The sequence below is a fragment of the Macrotis lagotis genome, chromosome X (assembly GCF_037893015.1).
Source record: "Macrotis lagotis isolate mMagLag1 chromosome X, bilby.v1.9.chrom.fasta, whole genome shotgun sequence".
Lineage (NCBI taxonomy): Eukaryota > Metazoa > Chordata > Mammalia > Peramelemorphia > Peramelidae > Macrotis > Macrotis lagotis.
The window spans coordinates 238,738,938-238,754,492 of record NC_133666.1 but is presented as its reverse complement, the minus strand read 5'-3'; the positions used below and the strand labels follow the sequence as shown (position 1 = coordinate 238,754,492).

The 15,555-nt window shown below is 35.8% G+C and overlaps 1 protein-coding gene across 8 annotated transcripts in view; it reads left to right on the top strand.

The window, feature by feature from the left end:
* RASGRF2 (Ras protein specific guanine nucleotide releasing factor 2) overlaps nt 1–15,555 on the top strand; it is a 320,212-nt gene that overhangs the window by 260,347 nt on the left and 44,310 nt on the right. For all 8 annotated transcript variants that reach the window (XM_074202754.1, XM_074202753.1, XM_074202752.1 and 5 more), the window contains one exon: nt 12,825–12,937. In XM_074202754.1, the coding sequence (XP_074058855.1) occupies nt 12,825–12,937 (113 nt within the window). The remainder of the gene's footprint in view (nt 1–12,824; nt 12,938–15,555) is intronic.

The following is a 15,555-nucleotide window of genomic DNA, read 5'->3' as shown; positions in this document are numbered from 1 at the left end:
TGCTGATCTAGGCAACCATTCTGAATTAGAGGCCAAAGCTCAGCAATCATAAAAATGTATATTTTTTTCAGGGACTGGTAAAAGTATTTTCAATATAGATTTTATTCCACTCCTCCCCATAATAACTGAGTGAGAGTCATTTTGTTACTATTAGCTTCTTCACAGTTATTTTTATACTAACATTTTTCCCACATCCTACTTCCCATGCCTTCTCCTAATAGACTCCCACTCCTCATATGCCTAGATAACTCCTTTACCTTTTTCAAATTAATCCCAAACCCCATTTACCTAGTTTAAGTGGAATTAGGGCATGTATTATCTATGACTTGCCCCAACCATATTTATCTTCCCCTTCTGCTGAGTTTAATTAAATAAATAATTCTTTTAAGAGCTAGTTCTCAATTGCATGCTCTGCACTAAATGTTTATAGATTATGAGTTTTTAAAAAGATGCTTAAGACAGTGAAATACACTTTACTATCTTCTCTTAAAATGTAAATTCCTTTTTGGTCGAGCTGGTACAGACTTGTCACCCCTGCTGCTGGGGAGCCTAAGGCCGGTGAATCTAGAGCTCTGAAGTTCTGAACTGTATAACTAAAGTTGATCAGACTTATTCTGCCACTGATATGATATATATGATATGATACGTATATGATACAATGGGATATAACATGACATACAATATAATTCATGAGAATTATATTGCTTAAGAAGGAACTAACCAGTCTAAGCAAGTCAGAGCTTCCATGATGATTAATAGTGGGATCAGGTCTATGAGTGACTGCTGTTCTTGCATCCTGGATAAAACAGGAAGATTCATTCTTGGAAAATGAAAAAAAAGCTAATTTCTCCATGTTAGACTCTCTTTTTTGGTATGTTCTCCTATAATTTTCATTCCCCTGCAATTTATGATTGCTCAACAAACACTTTTTTTATACTTAAAGATTTCATTTATTTTTATTTTACAATTTTCCCCCTAATCTTACTTCCCTCCCCCACCCCACACAGAAGGCAATTTGCCAGTCTTTACATTGTTTCCATGGTGTACATTGATCCAAATTGAGTGTGATGAGAGAGAAATCATATCCTTAAGAAAGAAACATAAAGTAAAAAAGATAGCAAGATCAGACAAGAAGATATCAGTTTATTTTTTCTAAATTAAAGGTAATAGTCCTTGGACTTTGTTCAAACTCCACAGTACTTCCTCTGGATACAGATGGTATTCTCCATTGCAGAGAACCCCAAAATGTCCCTGGTTGTTGCACTGATGGAATGAGTGAGTCCATCAAGGTTGATCATTACCCCCATGTTGCTGTTAGGGTGTACAGTTTTCCTCTGGTTCTGCTCATCTCACCCAGCATCAGTTCATGTAAATCCCTCCAGGCTTCCTTGAATTCCCATCCCTCCTGGTTTCTAATAGAACAATAGCATTCCATAACATACATATACCACAGTTTGCTAAGACATTCCCAATCGAAGGACATTTACTTGATGTCCAATTCTTTGCCACCACAAACAAGGCTGCTATGAATATTTTTATATAAGTGATTTTTTTTACCCCTTTTCATCATCTCTTCAGGGTATTGACCCAGTAGTGGTATTACTGTATCAAAGGGTATGCACATTTTTGTTGCCCTTTGGGCATAGTTCCAAATTGCTCTCCAGAAAGTTTGGATGTGTTCACAGCTCCACCAACAATGTAATAGTGTCCCAGATTTCCCACAACCCTTCCAGCAATGATCATTATCCTTTCTGGTCATACTGGCCAGTCTGAGAGGTGTGAGGTGGAACTTCAGAGAATCTTTGATTTGCATTTCCTTAATAATTAATGATTTAGAGCAGTTTTTCATATGACTGTTGATTGCTTTGATCTCCTCATCTGTAAATTGCCTTTGCATATGCTTTGATCATTTGTCAGTTGGGGAATGTTGATTTTTTTTTTAATTTGATTCAGTTCTCTGTATATTTTAGAAATGAGTCATTTGTCAGAAACATTAGTTGTAAAGATTGTTTCCCAGTTTACTACATTTCTTTTTATCTTGGTTACAGTAGTTTTATCTGTGCAAAAGCTTTTTAATTTAATGTAATCAAAATCATCTAGTTTGTTTTTAGTGATGTTCTCCATCTCTTCCTTGGACATAAACTGCTCTCCTTGCCATAGATCTGACAGGTAAACTAGTTCTTGATTTTCTAGTTTGTTTATAATATTGTTTTTATGTCTAAATTCTGTATTTGTAATATTGTTTTTTATGTCTACATCCTATATCCGATTGGATCTTATATTGGTATAGGGTGTGATGTTGGTCTAATCTAAGTTTCTTCCATACTAACTTCTAATTTTCCCAGCAGTTTTTATGAAAGAGAGAGTTTTTATCCCAATAGCTGGACTCTTTGGGTTTATCAAACAGCAGATTACTATAATTATTTCCTGCTATTGCACCTAGTCTATTCTACTGGTCCACCACTCTCTTTCTTAGTCAATACCAGACAGTTTTGATGACTGGTGCTTTATAATATAGTTTTGGATTAGGTAAGGCTGATCCACCTTCTTTTATACTTTTTTCATTGAATCCCTGGAAATTCTTGACTTTTTATTTCTCCATATGAATTTACTTAAACTTTTTCTAACTCATGAAAGTAATAATGTTTTGGAATTTTGATTGGTAGGGCACTAAACAAGTAGTTTAGTTTTGGTAGAATTGTAATTTTTATTATATTAATTTGACTTATCCATGAGAAGTTGATATTTGCTCAGTTATTTAAATCTTATTTGATTTGTATGAGAAGTGTTTTGCAATTGTTTTCAAAAAGTTTCTGAGCCTGCCTTGGCAAATAGACTCCCAGGTATTTTATATTGTCTGAGGTTACTTTAAATGGGATTTTTCTTTCTAGCTCTTCCTGCTGTATCTTGCTAGTTATATATAGAAAAGTTGAGATTTTATGAGGGCTTATTTTATATCCTGCAATTTTGCTAAAATTGTTCATTGTTTCCAGTAGTTTTTTGGATGATTTCTTGGGATTCTCTAGGTAGACCATCATGTCATCTGCAAAGAATGAGAGTTTTGTTTCTTCCTTCCCAATTCTAATTCCTTCAATTTCTTTTTCTTCTCTAATTGCTGATGCTAACATTTCAACAAACACTTTTAATTCCTGAAAATTATAAAATAATCTTTGGCAATTTCTTACAATATTTAAAACCTTAAGGTTTGACAGACATTTCAAAGTCTTCTAGGACCAATTCCTTAGAATTTCTTTTTCCTTTTTTTGCAACATGAACTACATATTTAACACATTGTGGTCATGGTGGAACACAATGGAAAGTACAAGGTTGAATGTTGATGCCCTTTTAAAAAATGTCAGTAATGGAAATGGTTATATTATATAGTACATTAAAATAAATAAGATTCTTAGTGAAGAGTTTTAAAGTCCCAGATCATATGAATTACATGACATTGGGAAATTACATATGAATTATATGACATTGGGGAGATGACCCAAAATGTTCCCCATCCCTGGAATAAGCTACCTCCTCATCTGCTTTTCAGGAAACTATGTTTTCCTTTAAGATTCAATTCATGTAGGGGTGGCTAGGTGGTGCAGTGGATAGAGCACTGGCCTTGGAGTCAGGAGTACCTGGGTTCAAATCCAACCTCAGACACTTAATAATTACCTAGCCATGTGGCCTTAGCAAGCCACTTAACCCCATTGCCTTGAAAAATCTAAAAAAAAAATTCAATTCAGGTACCATTTCCTCTGTGAAGCTTTCTTTAATCCTCTTATGCATTAATATCCTCTTTTTCTTCAATTTTCCTTATTTATACATAGGGTTAGAAATTCCTTGTGATTCCCATTCAACCCTTATAGGGATCCTTTGGTCCCCACACTCATTTCAGGAAATTTTACAAAAGAAACTACATATTGCTACATGGAAGCTAGATTATAAAGATTCTTTGAGTTCTTAACAACAATTTTTAATCTGGAACAAAAGCTAAGCAAAAGAGGCAGGTTATTGTTCTCTATTGTCAAGGCTCTTAGTCCTTTATTATGTGTATCAATCAATAGGGGGCTTGGCTTTGATAATATTGAGCCAGTGAAACACCTTGCCATCTCCCTTAGAAAGTGGTAACCCCAGAAAGAATTTAATAGTATAGAATCTCATTGATACTAAGAATTATCATCACAGTTCTTAATTGTTGTCAGATTTTTCCATTGACTTGCAGATTTATTAGGGAATAATAAGAAAATTACTAAATATTTCCCTTCTATCTTAAAAAATGCAACATCAAAATAGTTGAACTTCTAAGTAGGGAATAGTTTGAGAGACTGCATAGTATAGTGAATAGAATGCTGGTTTGGTTGTCATAAAGGTCTGGATTTCCAAATCCTCCCTCAATACTTACTTTGTTGGGTGACCCTCAACAAGTCACTTCATGTCTGAGAGCCATATTCTTCTCATCTCTAAAATAAAAGTGTTGGTTCCTCCCTGCCTGTTCCAAATCTATGATCCTAAGTACTGGACAAGTCAGCCTTGTTACTTTACTGTTTTGTATTTTGTCCTTATGAATCCTAGTTAATTTACTGGCTTGTTGATCCAGTTTGGAATCTTTAACATTTCAATATTTGTTCTACTTTACAGAGTTTCTATCTATTAGAGACAGAAGGTACATTTTTAAAAAGGCCTCTAATTGAGCACTTCTTAATTTGAGATAGACCATTTTGGGGACTATATGAATAGATTTCAGGTGGTCTGTGATCTAATGGGGAGGTTACATTTTTAAATTTGGCTTGTCCTTCAATTATGAGTTTTAAAAACATCATTCTGAGGAGGGGGTCCATTGGCTTGACTAGACTGCTAGAGGAGTTCATGACACAAAAAAAGGTTAAGAAGTCTCTCTCTAATCTGAGATGTAGAATGGTGAAGTGATTTCCCTGGGTAAAGGACAGATCCAGGACTATAACTCAGGATTCTCGATTCTTAACACAAAGCCCTTTCATTTCATTTTCTGTCCTTTCCTCTCCTTTTTTCCATTTCCTTGCCTTTTCTCTCCTCTCCTCTCCTTTTCTTTCCTTTTTTTGGGAGGCAGTTGGGGTTAAGTGACTTGCCCAGGGTCACACAGCAAATATCTGAGACCAGATGTGAACTCAGGAAGATCAGTGTTTCTGACTCCAGTCCTCATGCCCTATCCTTCTACTAATCTTTCAGTATTGAAGAGCACCACACCAACCAATCAAATCATTGGAGGTGAGAAGTTGTACAGTTATATTTATTATAGTGAGGGCTATGCTGTGTAAAGCATTTTTCTCACTTCCTTTACCAGAATCATTCCATAAGAAAAAGGACTATTGGAGATGGTTTCACTGATGTGGGAGTCTCATGGTCTTAAATAGTATTGTTTCCTCCCATATCAGCAAGGAATCTCAGGGGATCATCAATACCAGGCAAACACCAACATATGATATCTAGGGACTGAATTTGACAACTAGATATATTCTAACCTGTCTCTCAGTGGGCTAATCTGTCACTATGATTTTTCATTTCAACCTTCCATCTTTGCATTGTGAGATTGGCAATAGTTTTAACTTTAGAGCAATGTCAGCTTGCTATTCATAGGGCTTAACTGCTCTGCTGTTAATGTACGCTCTAGAGCTCAATCTTAACTGATGCTGCCAGAACTCTAATGCTTTCCAAGGTGCAGATCCCTGTCTTGAGTTGAACCTATTCCAGGGTGTTTCTGCCCTTCACAAATTCACAAAGAAAAGCAAACTCTCCCTGGGCCTTATGACAGCTTTTCCAGGATTGGTCATGTTACCACACTGTAGACCTAAGGCATTTGCCTCAGCCTTTCCAGATTTGAGGATCTGAACCCAACTCCCTTTCTATCAACTGAGGGCAACAGAGGCCATTGAAGGAATGGAAGCCCTCTCATCTCTCAGGACCAACTAACCCATATTCAACTTCTATTCATATGGAACCTTTCTCCACTTCAGCCTTCAAAGCTCTCCATATTCTATGCCTCCTAACTGCTCAATCACCTGTTATGACCATCTAAACAATATTACAATAGCTTTCCAATTTGCATCCCTTCCTTCAGTTTTTTCCAATCCTTTAGGTACATCAAATAATTAATCTTCTAAATCACAAATGTAACTTTAATCAGAAAACTTTGGTAGCTTCTGAACATCTACTACATAAATGTAATCTATCCATTATTCAAAATCTTTCATCATCAGGCTCAAAACTACCTTCTCAGAATAATCTCCCACAATTCCCCTACATATGTACTCCTTTGCGCTGTACTCCAACTAAAGTGAAGAACTTAAACTACTTCCCTATCATCCTCTGGATTCTTACCTATTTAGAAACCTGGTGATATCCCTCCCGTTCCTGGATCTTGTCTTTACTAGTTATGTTTACTTAGTCTTAATCTCTCTGACCTTCATTTTTCTCCCTGGTAAAATGGGAATGAGATATATATATATATATATATATATATATATATATATATATATATATACATATGCATATGTGTGTATATATATATATATATATATATATATATATATATATATATATATACACACACACACACACACACATACATGGGAAAATATTTTGTTAAGGTCTATGGTCTAAGATCCAGTTCAAGAAGCCTTCCATGAGCCTCCCACCAGAAGTGGCCTCTTCTTCCTCCTCCAAACTCTTATAGGATGTAGAGATCTCTTAATGATAATTCTTATATCTGCTCATTTTGACACAGATTTTCTGCTGACTTCCAATCTCACATCACCACAATGTCTGTTAGATAACATAAACTTAACATATCCAAAACAAAACTCATCGTCTTTTCCTCAAAACCCTCCAGTACTCCTCCCTTCATTATTACTTTAGAGGGGCAACACCATTTTCATATCCCTCAGACTCACAACCTAGGAATCATTCTCAACTCCTCACTATTTCTCACCCTCCATATCCAAGTTATTTTTCACTTCTACCATATCTTTCTGATATACCCTCCTCTCCTCTGAGTCTTACCTGGTACAGATTCTCAACACAGGCATGAACTGTGACAATAATCTGCTAGTGGGTCTACCTGCCTCAAGTCTCTTCTCTATTCAACCATTAAAGTGATTTTCCTAAAGCCCAGCTTCAATCAACATCACTCTTGAACACCAATAGTTCCCTGTGCTTCTAGGATCAAAGGCAAAATGCTCTGTTTGACATTTTAAGCCCTTCTTAACCTAACCCCCTCCTTCCTTTCTAGTATTCTTTTTTTTAGGGTTTTTTTTGCAAGGCAAATGGGGTTAAGTGGCTTGCCCAAGGCCACACAACTAGGTAATTATTAAGTGTCTGAGACCGGATTTGAACCCAGGTACTGCTGCCTCCAGGGCTGGGTGCTTTATCCACTGCACCACCTAGTTGCCCCCCTTTCTAGTATTCTTATACCTTATTCCCTACCACATACTCTTCTATCCAGTCATCTGACCTCCTGGCTGATATTCTATCTCTTGGCTCCAAGTATTTTTTCTGGCTCTCCCCCATGTCTGGAATACTTTTCCTTTTCCTCTCTGTCTCTTGACTTCCCTGGCTTCCTTTAAGTCCCAACTAAAATCCTGACTTTTTACCAGAAGCTTTTACCAGACCCTCTTAATTCTGTTAATTGTTTTTGGTTTATCCTTTTTCTAGTTTGGGGTGCATATATCCTGTATATATGCTGTAAACATATATTGTGTCCTTCATTAGATTATAAGCTCTTTGTGGGCAGGCACTGTCTTTTGCACCTTTTTGTATCCTCAGTGGTTATCACAGTGTCTGGCATATAGTAGGCACTTAATAAATGTTTAGTGATTGATTATAATTATTCAGCTATATCTCTTATCTACTCTGCAACTCTGTGAGTTCTAGAGAACAGAGGCTGTGCCCTAAACATTTTTCTGTCCCCAACATTTTTCCTATTTTCCCTTTCCAGTGTTCAAACTTGGGCAGGCTTTTATTTCCAGGGCATTTTTATTTCCAGGGCATTTCTCCTTTTCCACTCTTAAGGTGCTTTATCTTAGACTTGCAAAAAAAAATTAGCTAACATTTTAATGATAACTTCAATGCTTTTGTCAGGTTCTTTGAGGTGTGGCAATGTGCTTATTTGAGCTACTATGTAGCTTTACAGAGTAAACTTTAACAGCCTCCTTTTCCTAGTGTAATTCTGGAGGTTAGAGAATGAACTTCCAAATCATTCCCAGGCTTGCGAGGAAGAGTTAGCAAGTTTTCAGTGACTGTAGGGCTTTATCAAACTGTCCTAGGAGCGCCACCTTGTGGAATCCCCAGCTAATGCACTTCACAAAAAACTGCTCCTTGAATTTTACATTGGAATATTAGGTCATCAAATTCCTTATTTCTGGCCCTTGAACTAGTTCTTATGGGATGCAGTTTCCTTCTTCAAGTTTGAATAGAAAGTAGAGCTCGCTTATTGGTCATAAGAAATAAACAATGAAAAGGTACATGTAGCCAAGGTTATAATTTCTAGATAAGCACAAAATATTAAGCATATATTATTATTATTTTAATTTTGACTAAATAAGGAAACTCTTCCTACATGACAAAATGGTGATTTTTTTTTATTGTATAGTTGCTATAGTATTTCAACAGAGCATGTTGAATATTTCAGTATTGTTCTCTCGGTATCCTTGGAAATAGTTTGCCTGGGCTTGGTGACTTGAGCTCATTAAGGTAAAGAAACTGCTTCACCATTTATTTCTTAGGGGTTTCTCCTTTTTCATAACAATTTTTTGTCTCTTCTTCTGATTCCAAAGCCCCATTTCTTTGGAAGAAAAATAAGAAGCAAAGTAAATCTTGAATAGTTGATTAATATCACCCCAATCAGGGAGTCTTTTCCTTCTTGAATCTTTTTTGTCCCTAACGTAACTTTGTCCCAAAATTTCTTGTCATCTCTAAGTCAATCATCAGTTTCTCTTCTCCATCAGTCAAATACAGAAAAAACAATTCTCCTTCTCTGTCATACTCCATTTAAAGGATGGAACTTTTCCCCATTTTTCTTTATTATGAACTTAATAAACACCAAGTAAAATTTTCCTATATATTATAGAACATAGTGGAATATCCATAAAACAATGAATTTTTGTTATGTAGTGCTTACTTTTCTTTTTAAATCTTCAATAATTTCAACATATAATTTTCAAAGCTATTTTGCTTATCTGTAATTCTTTGCAGGCCTTCCTTATCTGTCTCTGTCTATTTCTTTATCAGAAAGATCCTTCCCTATTCCTAGGTTTCTTTTTCCTTTTTTCCTTTCCAAATTGAAAAGAAAAAAAGAAAATAAATTTCCTGTAACAAATATGTTTGCAACAAAACAAATTCTCACATGGGTATGTCCAAAAATGTATGTCTAGTTCTGTATTTTGAGTGTATCACCTCTCTGAAAGGAGATAAATAGTATGCTTCATCATTGGTATTCTAAAATCCATGACTGGTCATTGCATTGAACAGAATTCATAAGTCTTTCAAAATTTGTCTTCACCGTTTTGAAGTTGTAGTAAAAACTGTTCTCTTGGTTCTGCTTACTTTAAACATCAGTATGTACAACTCTTCTAAGATATCCCTAAAATCATTCCTTTCATCATCCCTTGCAGCACCATAATCCTGAGGGATGGAATTGTCCTTGAAGTTGACAATCTGCAAAGAGAAGTTAAATGACTTAACTTATCCTCATACAGCCAGTTTCAAAATAAATTTAGGTCTTGTAATCGGTCAAAAGACCTGCTTTCAGATGCCAGCAGAACCTGTATAACTGTAGACAACATTCTTGACCTTTCTGGGTTTTATTTTCCATATCTGTAAAATGAGAGAAGTAAATTAGGTGACCTCTAAGAAGGTTCATTCTGCCCCCAAATCCAGGATCCTATACTGCCTTAGATAATTAATAAATAACTTGTGATCTTCATTGAGATTCATGCAATATTAAAAAAAAAGACAGAGGGAGGCAGACCTTCAGAATGTTGGGTTAGTTCACTGAGTTTTTAACTAATATATAGGCACAAGAATTATAGATGAGCTAGTAACACAGTGGCTGCTATCATTGTTGAAGGAAGACTAGATTATTGATTGGATGAAAAAAACAAAGGAAAAAAGCTATCATGATGCCTCAGTTGGACCAGTTCTAAACTCAGTTGGATCAGTTCTAAACTCAGTTGGCTCAGTTTGAGGTTCTGTTCTGCCTTTTATGCAAAGAATGGAAAATCTGGATTCTCTTTCTGGCTCTGGCACTTAACTAGCTATCTTAGGCAAGTCAACTTAAAGTCTCTGTGCCTCAGTTCCAAAATTGACAAAATAAGAATAAGTTGAATCATTAAACAATTATGTATTAATTGTCTATGTATTAAATGGTTAGTTAATTACCAGGTATCTTTAGACAACTAGTACACTACATAATTATCAAGACTATTATATAATACAGTAATACATTACAACCTGTATCTCTAAGTCAAATGAAGAGGAAGGGAATTTTTTTGTTGTTTATGTAGTTCCTACTATGTTCTAGACACTCTGCTAAGTACTTTCTACAAATATTATCTCTTTTATTCCTCACAACAGTCCTTTAAGGTTGGTGCTATTTATTATCTCCATTTTCAGTTGTGAAAGGTGTGGTAAAAAGATCTAGCATTAAGGAGAATGGTCCCTAGTTGCTGTGAGAATCTCTGATAGAAAGGCAGAGTATGGAGGGTATAGGTAGGTAGGTAGATAGATAGACTGAGTGATTGATTGATTTAGATAAACTGACAGACTGACCAGTTTATTTATTTAACATGAGAAGGGAGCATATAGACCTGTTTTGGAGTCACAAGATCCAGTTTGAGTCTGAGCTCTGACACTTGTGAACTGTTTGATCATGGGGAAAACCTCATTACTATCAAGATGCCATATGTAGAACAGATGCTGAATAGCACCTAACTGGAATCCAGGATCTGCTGGGTAACTTAAGCCAAGTCACTTGACTTTTTTCTAATTCCATCCCATCTATAAAATAAGAGTATTGGATTAAATACCCTCTTATGTTCATGCCAGATGTAGATCTTTTTTTTTTACTTGATATTTTATTTTTCCAGAAATAAGTCATGGAAGTTTTTTTTTTTTAACATCCATCCACATGTATATGCATATTTTTAAGTTACATAATTTTGTTATATCCTCCCTTCCCACCCCCCTTCCCTCCCTGGCAAATAGTAAAGTGAATATTGTACATTGTCAGATGTAGATCTAAAGTCCTATTATTCTGACCTCTGTGCTTCACTTTCCTTATTTAGAAGATAAGAGTAATTATTCCCCACTCTTAGGGTAAATTATTATAGGGGAGGTGTATTGTAGACTGTTAAGTGTGACAGGACTGTGAAGTATTATTATTAGGACACCCTGAGTAAGGATTTCAGAGATTAATCTTCTTTCAAATCATTCTACTTTGAAAAAGAAAACAGATTAGAGAAAACAACAATAAAATCTTGAACTTTTCAGTGAATAGGGCACCAGCCCTGGAATCAGGAGGAGTTGAGTACAAATCCTGCCTTAGACACTTAATGATTACCCAGCTGTGTGATCTTGGGCAAGTCACTTAATCTCATTGCCTTGTAAAAAACAAAACCAAACCAAAATGAATGAATGAATGGATAGATAAACAAACAAACAAACAAACAAATAAATAAATAAATAAAATGTTGCATGTTCCTCCCTTCAGTGAATAAAAGAAATAGAAATGAAGGACTGAGATCCACTACACAATGCCAGCTTGTTATGCCCTTTCTCATTCCTCAATGTACCCTGTGCCTTCTATACCTAAGGAAATAGACACTGAATTGTGAAATATGAGCTTTTAAAACTCATCATGATGTAACACCCCCCCCCCCCCGAAATCAAGGTCAGACTAATATATGAGCTCATGGTAATGACAGGAATTAATCGAATGATGACATTTATAGTGCTACAGAATTTGCAAAGTAGGTCAATTTCTCCAAGCCAAGAATTTTTTTCCTTTCAGTTTTTTGGGTTCTTTTATCCATAAACATATAGCCACATAACACTAGAAATTGTTTCTCTACATAATTTGGGGTGGCTAGGTGGCATAGTGGATAAAGCACCGGCCCTGGAGTCAGGAGTACCTGGGTTCAACTCCAGTCTCAGACACAATAATTACCTAGCTGTGTGGCCTTGGGCAAGCCACTTAACCCTGTTTGCCTTGTAAAAAACCTAAAAAAATTGTTTCTACATAATTTTAAGTAAAAAAAAAAAAGTTCACCATTAAGCTGAGAGTACAAGTAAACATATTCAGGGAGAGAAAAAAATCTAAACTGTCACATCCTTTTCCTAAGAAAGGGTAACTATATAGGTTTATCCACCTAGACCATAGACTCCATGAACGTAGGAAGTGGTGTCCTCTCTCTCCCACCCCAATATATTATCTAGATAGTACCTAACATTAGAAGGTGTTTAGTAAGTACTTGTTAAATGAAACAATAAATGCGAATTTACCTTCATACTTTCCCTTTTATTTAGGAGCTCCTGAGAGTTAAAACATAGTAGGTATTTAATATTTGTTTGTGGAATTGAATTGGTTTCTTCATCTATCATTTTCCCAATGACAGAATCAAACAAAATTCCATAGCTGAGTTTAAAGATCTTTTTATCTCTTTCTATCAGAGTTTAAAAATAGATAAAATCAAGGTACAATTGGTCATGTAGGAATATAACCTCTAAAATGGCAACACATGGTTTGGGACTTATTTCAAATCTTAAACTCTTCGACTCAAGTTATTTTTATTTTGTAGGATTTTGAACTCAACAATGAACTAAAGATGAATGTTCTAAATTTGCTGGAGGAAGTCTTGAGAGACCCAGACCTTCTTCCCCAAGAAAGGAAAGCCACAGCCAATATACTGAGGTAAAGGCATTGTAAAAATGAGTCATTTTGTTTCATTGATTATATGTCATGCTTTCTTGTGAAACATATTATGCCAAAGTAGGTCTGTCCCCCTCAAATTCTAGGACCAAAAAAAGATAGCTATCATTTATATATATCACTTTAAGGTGAATGAAGTATTTTACATATATTATCTCATTTCAACTAGTACTAGTCGGATGAAGAAGACTACAGCCCCAAATGACTTCAAAGACAAGAATTCACCACACAAGGTTGAAATGGTGTTTGCTCATTAATGAATCCTGTCATATCAACTTTCCTTTTGGGGGAATTTCTGTTGAATGTGTTCTTTAATGCATTTATTTATTTATTTTTCCAAACAATATGCAAAGATAGTTTTCAACATTCATTTTTTGGTAAGGTTTAGAATTCCATTATTTTCTCCCTCTGTCCCTTCCCTCCCCACTCACCTTGACAAGATTTCTGCTTTATTAATAATAGCTAGAGTTTTTTTAGTTGCTACTGTGCCAGGAACCATTATTGACTATCGTTCACAAATACCATCTCATTTGATCCTTAAAACAACCCAAAATTTTATAGATGGAGAAACTGAGGCAAGCTCACCAGCTAGTGTCAGAGATTAGAAATTAACTCAAGTCCTCATGAATCAAGATCCAGCATTGTATCCATTGCACTAACTAGCTTGCCTAGAATTATTTTTAGAACATTGAGAGCTATATATATTGCATATTTTAAATTATCTACATGGAACAGGTAGAAGCTAGCAAATTAGCTAATCATAAAGAGGGATCTATCTCTTGGATTCACGGAGCTCTCCACAAATGCCAGTCAGACTGTTTCTGATATTCTGGACAGATATTCTTAAAAATGGCTAGAGGAATTTCCTTATAGTCTGTAAAATTCATTCTAGTATTCAACCACCTTTGTTATAACGTACCATAATCTAAATCCCTTTTTTGTGTTGATTGCCTTCTTTTCCCTCAGAGGTGTCAGTCTCATCACTTAATAACAGTAGCTTACATTTCTGTAGGGTTTCTATTTCATAAATTTATTTTCTCCCAACAACTTTATATTTTCCATTTTACAGATGAGGAAACCCAGAGAGGCTGTGTAACTTCCTCACAGTCATACACCTAAGAGGTGACAGAATTGATATTTGAACTGAGGTTTCATAAGAAGTGAAGTTGTTTACTTGTAGATGTTATCTTCCATCTCCTCTACCTTTTTTCTTCCTCTTTTTCCCATTATTATTTATATTGTGCAAAGTAAGTTAAAGTATTATCTTACTTTATTTTCATAATAACCCTATGAGTTAGGTGCTATTATGGTCTTCACTTTACAAGTGAGGAAATTGAGTCAGTTTGAGTTTAAGTTACTTGCCTAGGGTCACACTGTAAGTGTCTAAAGCTGAATTTTTTTTTGCAAGGCAAATGGGGTTAAGTGGCTTGCCCAAGGCGCACAGCTAGGTAATTATTAAGTGTCTGAGACCGGATTTGAACCCAGGTACTCCTGACTCCAAGGCCGGTGCTTTATCCACTACGCCACCTAGCCGTCCCTAAAGCTGAATTTGAACTCTTGTTTTCTTGGGGGCAGTGAAGTGACTTAATGGATAGAGTGCCAGGCCTGTAGTCAGGAAAACTTATCTTCCTCAGGTCAAATCCAACTGCAGACACTTATTAGTTTGTGTGATTTCACAAGTCATTTCACCCTGTTTGCCTCAGTTTACTCATCTGTAAAATGAGCTGGAGAAAGAAATGGCAAACCTCTCCAGTAGCTTTGCCAAGAAAAACCCAAGTGGGGTTACAGAGTGTTGGACGTGACTGAAAAAAATGATTGAATCTCTTCCTGATTCTCTTCTAGCCTTCTGTCCACTACACCATTTAGCTGTCTAGGCAGTACACCAGGCTTCTTCTCAAGAGTCTTTAAAAGTGCAGTAAGTCTATAATGGCAGCACCATAGTCATCATTACTTGGAAAGAAATGATGAAGCTATAAACTGGGTTTTGCAGGTATACAGTGGATTTGAACTAGTCTGATTTTTTTGCTTCAAAATCTTTTAAATATGTATAAGCAGAGTGTGTAATATCGATTTCATGTGTGTCCCTGATGAGAAATGCAACCATGTGGCTAGACTAGTATGTCAGTATTTTTATTTGCTGTTATTGCACTGTAGTTGTGGGAGACAAGTTCAATGTGAATTGAAGTGATTCTTGATGATGTGTGACAGAGATTTTACAAGGTCACCAGAAAATCTCTCAACAGAATCACAGGACAACTTGATGTTGTTCATGCTGTAACACGGTCCCTTAGCTAGTTCCAGCAAGTAATGACAGTGATGAAGAAAAGACTGAAGGACCAAGCTTTTAGTCCCTGAAGAATTCAGAATCTTTTCTATGACCCTTTACCTAGAACAGCATTCTGAGCCATAGAAACTGGCTTTTACCTCTGAACTATATTGATCAGGCTTGATGGGACTAAGCTGACAGATCAGAAACACCAACTTTAAAGATAGCAGTAGCTACAAGATTTGTTGGAGCAATCGTGACTGACTTCTCTTAACTTCCTTTAGGGTTGATTCCAAAAAAATTTTGTAGTCCTAACCCTTACTCTGAGGAACCT